The 11,091-nt window shown below is 32.9% G+C and overlaps 1 protein-coding gene across 2 annotated transcripts; it reads left to right on the top strand.

Annotated features, from left to right (window-relative positions):
* Nucleotides 1–211: 211 nt before the first annotated feature.
* On the top strand, nt 212–6,461 carry LOC110781746 (uncharacterized). Of its 2 annotated transcripts, XM_056831246.1 has the most exons (8): nt 212–353; nt 1,490–1,640; nt 1,746–1,838; nt 2,751–2,816; nt 2,913–2,981; nt 3,816–4,424; nt 4,878–4,949; nt 5,935–6,461. In XM_056831246.1, exons 1-8 carry the CDS (start codon nt 346–348, stop codon nt 6,166–6,168), a joined length of 1,302 nt encoding a protein of 433 aa, XP_056687224.1. In that variant the 5' UTR covers nt 212–345; the 3' UTR covers nt 6,169–6,461. The 2 variants fall into 2 exon arrangements, with proteins under 2 accessions (XP_056687224.1, XP_021841488.1); XM_021985796.2 differs by lacking the exon at nt 212–353 and having other exon boundaries at nt 1,252–1,640.
* Nucleotides 6,462–11,091: the final 4,630 nt, after the last annotated feature.

Here is an 11,091-nt window from a genome sequence, read left to right as displayed (position 1 = left end):
GGGGCTCCCTTATTTTAAAATAAAAAACAGAAAGTAAAGACAAAATTAAAATCGCAGCTAAATATCTGGAATTCTGGATTAATACTACGGAGTACTGTATTGTGCATAGGGAGAAGGTTAAGTAGGAAACAACCCAAGAAGCACATTGCACGTGAAATTGTGAAAGTGGAAAGAATAAATAAAATATACTGTAAATAAATAAATAAAAGTAAAAGGCTAAAAGTGAAAAACTCTGTCATTTCTCTCTCTTCCATACATGTTCGTCGGATCCGCCATTGCTAAGTTGCTGCAGCCTTGGAAGCTTGTCGCTACCGATTTGTGCCTCCATCACCTCTCGAGTCTTTAATGTTCAAGTAAACAATTGAATCAAATTTTTTTAATTGAAATTTGGGTGATTTCAATTTCCAGATAACATCAATGAGTTAATTTTGTGGTGTTTGAGTTCAAATAATATACGGAGTAATTGATTTATTCTTTTAATGTTTGAGTCAATGAGTCATTGAGTGGTTGCTTGATTTGATTTGTATTTTTTTTGTACATACGATTTCTAGACTTCTAGAGTTCTAGTTGTGGCAAAAAGTTTGTATTGATTTGATTTTTTTTATTTATCATAGGGAGTTCTCCTTCGTATTTATTTAATGGATACACTTGCCTTTTTGACCATATTTATTTAAAAGATACATTTGCTATTTTTAGTAACTTATCAACCCCACCATCTAATTAAATAATCTATTTACACCCCACCCCCGCCCCCACCTCCCACCTCCCACCTCCTAAAATGACATGGTCCGCACTTTTTTACTCATTAAAATATCTACCCAAACCCACTTGTTTTATTATTTATTTCATTCAATTCTTTTTCTTAATACCCGTGTCCGACCAAGTGTATCTCTTAAATAAATACGGAGGGAGTATGATTTATGGTTTATGTCCCTTTGTGGTAAAATGTCTTTGTGTTGTTGTTTTGATCCTGGTTAGCTTGTCAAAACTTTCAATTTCGAATGAACTCATGACTACAGTGATTTTCTACATTTTAATTAGTCCGTCATATTTTTTAACATATGAACAGTTAGTTATTTTGGTTTTGGGAATTGGGAGTGTATATTTTTTTTTGTTCTCTGTGTATAACGGAGTATAAATTTGGGACCCCCATTTTATAATTCCTGGATCCCAGGTATTAGTGGGAGTAAAAAACATTTAGTATTATTGACCATTTACGTGACATGTCCGATCCGGGTCACCGCGTGCGTTCCCGGCATTTACTTGAAGCTATATCGACAACTGACGTTACCTTCCGTTTATCTTCGTTATTTCTTCTAACATTATTTAAATCTCTACTTTTCAACTGTCACTCCCTCTCTTTCTTTCTCTCTCCATATCAAGAAAAAAATCTCACATTTTAATTTTAATTAATTAATTATAGTCGCTTTCTCTATCAATCTCTTGCATTCTACTACTACCGGAAAAGTTAACTTTAACTTTTTTTTAGAGAGAGAAAATCAATAATGGAGGGTTTGATCAAGGGTCTCGTCGACGTTGCGATCGGCCACCATGATCGACGAAACGACGACGACGATAACAACAACAACAACAACAATTCTGAAGCAATAGAAGAACGTTCTAGATCCAGCTGGGCGCAGGTTTGCTGAATTACCCTCCTATGTTCCATAAACATATAGAATTACTCTGTATAATGGAATTCATTTTATATTTGTTGATCGTTGGGAATTGGCTAAAATGCGCAGGTTGTATCTGGGGAGCGGGATAACGATCAAACGGATCAACACAATTCTTATGCTGCTGAGAATTCCGAATTCCGTAAATCCAGACCTCACCAGGTTTTTTTTCTTGAATTTTGAATTTTGATCATTTTATTTAATCATGGATTAACAGTTAATTGTTATTATTTGTTTTGAGATTTATAGTTTTTCAATGTAAGGTTTGGTTAATGAAGTGAATGAAATTAATTCAAAAAATTAAAAAAAAATGAAGTGAATGAAATCGAACAATTAAGGGTTATGCATACAAGGATTATGAAAGAAATTGTGATTAATTTTGGATTAAATAGCACGATCAAATGTTATGAGGGTTATTTTGATGAAAATTGTTGAACAATCCTTTGATTAGTGAATTTCTACCTATCAAATTTTGCGAAAATATAGTCAGATGCACATCATTTTATTTAATCATGGATTAAAAATTAATTGTTATTATTTGCTTTGAGATTTATACCTTTTCAATTGAAGGTTTGGTTAATGAAGTGAATGAAATCAAACAATTAAGGATTATGCATACAAGGATTATGAAAGAAATTGTGATTGATTTTTGGATTAAATAGCACGATCCAAATGTTATGAGGGGTATTTTGATGCAAATTGTTGAACAATCCTGTGATTAGTGAATTTCTACCTATCAAATTTACGAAAATATAGTCAGATGCAGATCATTTTATCCACTCCTAGTGATTGACTTTATCATTTTTCGGGGGGATGACACTTGTGAGTTGTGATGCTCATTGTTGTTGTTATTCGTAATCTATGATTCAAGGAAACAAGACATGTTTTCAGGGAAATCGAAATCTGTTATGTGCATCATCAACTTTAGTTTCATTTATTCACAGGAATGAGTGATTCGATCAAGCTATCTAGTACAGTACATTGAGTGTAATTCTGATTGTGGCAATTTGTCTCTCTTCAGATGCATTTGTACTAAATTAACTTGTTTGAACATTCTTTGGCATCTGTGAGTAGACTACACAAGAGAATTATCAACAGGATGAACATCAAGAGAGGCCTAGTTATAACCGAAATGAAGAGGTTAGTTTTGTGTACAGACTGCTGATCTATTGTGTGTGTTACTGTAGGGAAGTCATTTTTGTGGTTTAAAACTTTTCTCTTCCTTGGTCCATGTAGAACGAACAAGAGGAAAACGCTGATGGTTGGCAACCTGCCCACAAGAAGCATCAGAAGCGGCCTCAAAAGGTATGATGTACAGTTGTACACTTCCCATATGTATGTTTATGTTTAAGTTAGGATGTAGTTTTGAGAGAAGATTATCCTAATTTCTGTTCACTTTTCTTTATAAAAAGAATAAAAAAGAAAAATAAAAATGTATGTTTATGTCACACTTCTTTAGACTTTGATTAATTTGCTTGTGGCAAAGATGATCATTTTTCATTTCAAACTGAGAACTCTTTGGTGATCACTTTTCTATATGGGAATTGGGGAGGAAAATTGCATGCCTTTGTTTTGTTTAGGTTAACTACTTTCTCCAAGAAGGATCTGTAGATTGCAATGGTCATACATGCAAAACTTGTAACTTTTGAAGAAATAATTTCCGTAGGATTGAAATGTGAAGAGCAGTAGTGCAGTGCGGAATGGAAAGGAAAATGTAAGGTTGAATAGAAGAAATATGAGTCTTCTACTGGAAATTAATACTCCCTCTGTTTCTTATTAGAAGACACAATTGGGTTTTGGACAATATTCACACAAGCTCATTTGACTTCCTTTTGTGATTTATACTTAAGAAAAAACATACTCGTGTGGGATATATTAGATTTGTCTCAATAAATATTTTTTAAATATCAACTTTTTATAAAAAATTTCTTATCCATAATTGAATTCGTGTATTGGCAAACATGCCTAAATAATTGTGTCATAAAAAAGAACGGAGGAAGTACATTATTTACTGTTATGTTTTGTGTTGGTAGAGTTTGAAGCAAACATGAGTCTTTCCGCCATCAGATACTATGTATTGTAATGTTTAACCATGGATAGGGACTTAAGATTCTAACTTTATCTTTCATCAATTAACAGATTCATATGGAACATTGGGGTTCATATAAATGTCCAGCAAATGAGCAGCAATATTCACAGGAAGTCAACTATGATGGTGAAATGGACCCATCTGAAAATGAGCTTTCTGATTACAGAAGAGCTTGTGCAAGGCTATGGGAACTCGATTTAAACCGGTTGACACCTGGAAATGACTATGAACTTGATGTTGGTGAGGGAAAAAGGGTCCATGACAGGGAAGATATGGCAGAAGCCAGTCTCTTTTCATGGGTTAGTGAAGATGTTTTGAGGAAACCTACTTTTTCTCGTTTCTGTGCCTTGCTTGACAACTACAACCCACATGAAGGATATAAGGAAAAGGTAACAGAGGAAGAAAGACGGGAACAAGCCGCATTTGTTGAAGAGATTAGTAGAACTGCACCTATCAAGTACCTTTACAAGTATCTTTCAAGCAGTGGAATTTTCACTGAGAATTACCAGGAATTTAAGAGAATGCTAATAGATCTCTGGTTCACTCTTTATGGCCGAGGTGGTACTTCTGGATGCTCATCTTCTTTTGAACATGTCTTTGTTGGAGAAATCAAGTCGCGTGGAGAACAACAAGTTTCAGGCTTTCACAACTGGCTTCAGGTACATGCCTGTATTGCGATTACTACAGTCATAGGAAACTGGAAGTAGTTCTTACAAAGTCTCATCTAACATAACTAAATTGACATTATTGTTTATTAAGGCTCTGTTCTGTTCACCTTATTTCCACTTATTTTAGGAAAAATAAGTGCAATTTAAGTTCAGATAAGAGAAGTTCAGGAAAAATAAAGGTTGACCAAGTACAACTTATAACTAAAATAAGTTTTGATAAGTTCTAATAAGTTCAGGAAAAATAGGTGAAAATCAGGTGAATAGAACGCAACTTTCATAGTATGCATAATGATTAGACATGTAAACTTGAAACTTCTGTCGCTTGAATGTATACCTTTCTTTCCTTACTCATTTAGGTTTCTGTTAAGTATCGATTCTTCTGTGTCCAACGGAGTTTGTACTTTCTGAAGTCTTGACATAAAACACTTTCTGTTCTTTCTGCAGTTTTACCTTGAGGAAGCAAAGGGCAAAGCAGATTATCAAGGTTATATCTTGCCTCGCAGAAACAGGCAATTTGTAAGTGATTAACTGTGATCCTTTGTTTTCATTTTGGAGCAAATATGTAGCAATTCTGAATTATATGAAAATTAGATGATCACATCTCTTGATCAGTTAATATTATCTCTGCTTCTTATCATACTTTTGGGTAATCCTGTTCATAATCTGTCATTCCTGTTATGGCAACTGTTATACAAACCCCTCCAGAACAACAAGACTAGCTTTCTTGTTTTGCTGAACAATCTTTCCTTCTTCCAACTTAGGTACCACACACTTTTAGGTGCGATAGTATGCTAGTTCAGGCAAGACTAAGTGAGCTTCACTATATATTGACCCATTACCTGTATTAGCTGACCTTCGCTTTATAATATCGAGTCTTTACTTGTAATAGCCTATTAAAAAAGCATGTGCATAGAACACCTAAGAGAGGGGTCCTATGTAAGAAGTGTTCCTCATCTTTTGTTTCTTTTTTGTACAGATTTTTATGTGCATTTCTTAAATCTGTGGCAAAGTAAATATTGATTGGAGAATAAAACTAAGAGTTACTGTGTTCACACCAGATGATTATAAGAACAATAGAAAGCATCTCTAGTAGGCTCTCACTTTTCACTTATTTCGGGTCTTAGATAAGATAAGATAACATAGCATAATGGTCAATAAGTCCAGATAAGATAATATAAGGGTCAATAAGTTCATATAATTAAGGGTCAAGATGATATAGGATAAGTTTAGGGTCAATAAGATAAGTAAGTGAAATTTAGGTGAAGAGAACGTAACCTACGTGTCCAAAGCTCTAATAGGGTTGTGAACATGTATTCACAAAGAGTAGTGGGCATGTCTCTCGAGATATTAGACATCCCAAACTTCGCGCTATTTTGCATTTTTTGATTATTCCAAGACTAAGCTAATTTGTAGTGTTTTTCATTTTTGTTTCCTTTACCACTAATAATATTTGTATCACCTTAATAAACCTGGTTTTTCTCTGTCTATGTTTCCTCTGCAGCCTGATTCCGAGACACAGTTGCTCACAGTTCAGTTTGAGTGGAATGGAATCCTCAAATCTCTGTCAAGCATGTTTGTAGGAGTAAGCCCGGAGTTTGAACTAGCCCTGTACACATTGTGCTTCTTTGCAGGAGGAGAGGAAAACCACATAGAGGTGGGTCCATACCCGGTTAATATCAAGTGTTATCGTCTAGGAAACAAAATTGGTTCTGCATTTCCTATAGCTCAGGCCTGATCTGATCTGATCTGATCTGAATAAGCTATTATTGTATTTTGAAATCCATTATTGATATCAAGACAGAAAGACTCAACATTTTTCTGCTACATAATTTAATTTCATTTTCTGATATTTCTCAAAGAAATATCTAAATGGGATCACCCAAAAATGACTTTCAAGGGGAATATCCATCATAATCTTGTAGGTGCCAAAAAGAAACCAGAATAACTTCTCTTTAAATTATCACTCCAACTCTCCAAGGGAGTATGAGTTGTATTGTTGTAGCTTTTGAAATGGACTTGTTTATGCAACTTTTGTCTTAGAGTTCGATATAATCTTTTTGGTACATTTTAAAATAAGCTTTCATTCCCTTTTTGGTAAGCGGTTAATATTAAAATGTTTAGTTAAAATATTGTGATGTCAAGTAAATATTATATGAGGTCTCGAGTGTCTGTGTACGATAGGTTTGAGGTTCGAATCCCCTCCCCTATTTGTAATTTATTATTACTCTTGTGGTTCATTTGCACCAAAAAATATGTATTATACGAATTACGGAGTATTAACTTATATGAACTCAATCCCCTTGATGCATTATCCTAAACAAAGTTTTCATGAGATGTTTATAGGTTCCATTTTAATGTTTGGTGAGACAATTTTTTTTTTAAAAGGTGGAGTAATCGGGAATCAATCGAGCTCCTGAGTGTACAAAATTCAGAAATTGATTTGGCACATCGTTTATTATTGTGTCATGTCTTCTTTAAATAGAGCACAATATTTTGTTTACCCTAATGCATAGAGATTTTAGTAGGTCATACTAAAAAAATAAGGTATAAAATCAATAAATTCCAAATGATCTTTAAATAATGTTTTTTTTTTTGAGATTGGAAAATAATGTTATGTTAGTTTTAACATATGATGTCAAAAGCTTTTAGAGCTAAATCAAGATAGTTGTAATATTTCTCTATTTATTTTTGGTTTGCAGAAAAGAAATACAAATATAAACATAAATAATTGAACTTGCATTAGGCTAAAACCCGAGTTATAAATAAACCAACATTTAATTATTTTCGCATTACACTTAAGTTAAAGATTGAGAATGCATAACGAGAAATAGGTGCACAAATTCTTATTTACAATTGGTGTACAATAAATATTGTACACCGAAATAAAAGTTGACTCAAAATACTTAAAAGTTACGTTTATATATGTAAAAGTTATCTATTTTTTAATGATAAAATTTTTCATTTCAATAAAAATTATTTCTTCAAAATCACTAATAATGTATAAATTAATCATTTAACCCTTTAAAATATTTATCTATCAACTTTTTAATTTTATAATATAAAAGTTACAGAAAAATAGGTTAAAGTTACGAAAAACTGCATAAAAGTTATCTTGGTATACAATAAATTTATTGTACACCTTGTGCGCGCAAGACCTTTTGAAATAGGTGTTCTTTAAGAAAAAAAATTAAGTTTATTTGCTTATATGTCATAGTCTTAAGATGGATAGCTCAGTTGGTTAGAGCTTCCATTCCGGTTCCAGGTGATCCTGGGATCGATTCTCATCCCCCGCCCTTGTGGCTCATTAGCACCAAAAAAAATAGTCTTAAGATATACGGAGTACTTCGTAAAATGAAACAAAAGAAGTGATGATCATAACATCACGCATCACTAAAATATCTTGGGGAATGCACTTTTCTTTTGTGATTAGGACATCAAATATTGTATGAACTCAAAATTAGTTCATTGATAAAATAGTCATACGACATCTACAATAGAAATCAAAACTAACAAATACTCCGTACAAAATAATTTGAATCAAACAAAATTCTAATCCGGCAAAACCACGATCGTTGTGGATGAGATCTGACAATGATGAATACCCTCTGTCACATCGCTGTTTGATACAGCATTCAACGAGGGGGTCTTTCGATCTGTTGTAGCTTTGGTATTGAATTAAATTAAATTCGATTCAATTATGAACTCACCTCACTTTGAGTTCTTACATTAATAGGCGTTCAAAAATTAGGATATTTTCTTCCTTCAAAAGAAAAATAGGATATTTTCTTCCATAACAAAAATATTAAGATATTTTCTAGAGTATTGAGGACCTTTTTTGAGATTGAAGAAGGATGCGACTATTCATATTTAACTTTTTCTTAACTTATAAAATATCTACTTAAACAAATAAATAAATAATAATTATATCATAATTATTAATTACCATTTTAGCTTCATTTTAACGCTAATTAAATAGTTTGATTTGTAAAAAATGAAGTATATCAATCACCTTTTATTAGGTGAGGTTCGACATAAGTACTGTGCAAGAGAAATGCATTGACTAAAATATGTAAGTTAGTTAACTAACGTCAATACATAACTAACAAATGCATGCAAAAGTAACATTGGGCACATTTCTACAAAGTTCGCCCGTTCTCGTTACAATTTTTCTTTACCACTTTTTCCATTGGTTCACTCCCGAATTAAGTCTTTTAGCCTTTAACTCGGATTTCGTTAGCCCGTTCAACACAATTTTTATTAAGTGTTTCCACATACGCAAAGCTAGACTACTTTTTTAACATAATCACTACAAAAACGTGTATCTTTTATGACAACCTAATAACGACGGGTAAAAATCCCGTCGCAAAAGGAACAATCCAACAAAGACGAGAGCAACCGTCGTAAATGTCTTTTACGACAGGTTAACGACAGCCCCTTTTATGACGGATTCGCGACGGAAAATCCTGTCGTTAATCAATAATAATTGACCTTTAGCGACGGAATTTCCCGTCGTTAATAGTACAATTTCTTGTAGTGAATTGCTCATTGAGTACAAAGTCTTTATGGAACATGGTCAATATTTTTAGTAGTTATGACAAAAGATAATTATATGCATAGCTTCATATGCACTTGTGCTTACCTTTATCTATCTCCATTCTCATTAATTTTTAATGGCTCGTTTATTGGGTTGTCAACTACCGACAATCTATTGACCTTGACCTGCTTCAACATTCTTCAAAGTGACCCTTTAATGACCCAACCTTTTTTACTATGTAACGACTTTGTCCCAACCCGCACAGTAACCACAACTACATAGAGCTAGGTGTACCCAAAAGACCCAAGATTTTTTTTTAGTTAAGTATTTACTCTTTAGGGTAGGGTGGCTCCAAATGAACAAAAAGTGTCGTTAAATAAGCAACAAAATTAGACTTGGGTCGTAGGGTCATAAGCTCATAATGGACACATGCATTCACTAAAACACCTTTGAAAAGGATATGTGAATGCATAAACACAGCATATCTTCACATGATCACAAGATACCACATCAAAGTTGGTATGATAACTAATATGACATTCAATTCTACTTGAAAACATCCACACGACACCTTAAAGATGATTTGATATCCTTAACCAGCATATATTTCTTAAACAATGAAGTATAACTGCCCAACATTATCTCAAAGTACTGCTACATTATTGCAAACAAACCAATATTTACCATACTACATTATTGCAAACAAACCAATAATTACCAGCAAAACCGTCAAACTCCATAGCTAAGTGTATTGCTCCCTTTTTTGCATGTAGTTGCCATTTATCGCGTCAAATACACTACAACCATCTCCATCCGGGAGGGATATACAACTCGAAGTGCCTAGCACGTCTACCACAGTACGTACGTAGTACAGTATTACATTCACGTGTTCAATACACTGCAAAATGTATGCACTTTTTTTTAAGTACTCCACAAGTATAATAAATTACAATACGTTTGATTTTTATTAGGAGAAAATATATAAGTTCTAATACTAGATTATATAGAAAAGAAACATGATCATTATGTCAATACCTCAGCACATATATTCAGATATCCCTATTGCTCCATGCCTCTCTAAGAAACAAGTCAAACAACAAAATAAAAAAATAAAAAAAAAACAATTTCAAGAGAGAACCTTGAAGAAATTAAGACTCTTTAATGGAATATAGCATTAGAACATCAACTGTTTTGTACAAATTTTGCAATGAGCAATGACATGGCACTTTGTGGCAGTGCCACGTCAATGAAAAATGAGCAGCCAATCAACCTCCTCCGTGATTTTGGATCGGATGATTCAATATGAGGTGGAAAAATCTAAAGGTGTCAAACTAATTAGGCAAGTCATGTGCATAAAATTATTTTTTTGTTCCAATTTGAATAAATGTTCCCCAACTCCTAATATCCCTTCATGCATATGCAAACTAAATACTTCTATAATTTATGTTACATTCAAAGAATATTAAAGGAACATTAACGAACTCTTATTTCCTATTCATAATTTTGCAATCAAACCCAAAAAAAAAAAAAACCAAATGCACCTTCAATCACATTCCAATAAATCAATAATACAATATTTTCATGACAAACAACCCAAAATTTAGGCCTTAAAACAAAAATGTTTAAGGAAAAAACATGGCGGTTATTTATGACATGGACCAATAGATAGCGAGAGGTTGGCTTGATGAGGTGGAAAGTGGATGTAGAAATTGCTTCATTGTGAGGATATCAAGAACCCAACAAGTGAAAGACATCAAATTAAGTTTGAATTTCACTTGTGCCATATCATGAAGTGGAGTATAACACTATATGTAAGGAAACAAATTAAGTGTGTCCGACATACATACATTAAGGACTACAATTGACAGGAGCATATACGTTAATTTTAAACAAAAGGTCTTGCGCGCACAAGGTGTACAATAAATTTATTGTACACCAAGATAACTTTTATGCAGTTTTTCGTAACTTTAACCTATTTTTCTGTAACTTTTATATCATAAAATTAAAAAGTTGATAGATAAACATTTTAAAGGGTTAAATGATTAATTTATACATTATTAGTGATTTTGAAGAAATAATTTTTTATTCAAATGAAAAAATTTATCATTAAAAAATAGATAACTT

The sequence above is a fragment of the Spinacia oleracea genome, chromosome 6 (assembly GCF_020520425.1).
Source record: "Spinacia oleracea cultivar Varoflay chromosome 6, BTI_SOV_V1, whole genome shotgun sequence".
In the NCBI taxonomy this organism is placed as follows: domain Eukaryota; kingdom Viridiplantae; phylum Streptophyta; class Magnoliopsida; order Caryophyllales; family Amaranthaceae; genus Spinacia; species Spinacia oleracea.
This window is presented reverse-complemented; position numbering and strand designations above follow the sequence as displayed.

Coding starts and splice junctions, on each gene's coding strand:
- LOC110781746 (XM_056831246.1), top strand. Junction 1,641..1,745: donor CTAGATCCAGCTGGGCGCAG/GTTTGCTGAATT, acceptor TAAAATGCGCAG/GTTGTATCTGGGGAGCGGGA. Junction 4,950..5,934: donor CTCGCAGAAACAGGCAATTT/GTAAGTGATTAA, acceptor TTTCCTCTGCAG/CCTGATTCCGAGACACAGTT.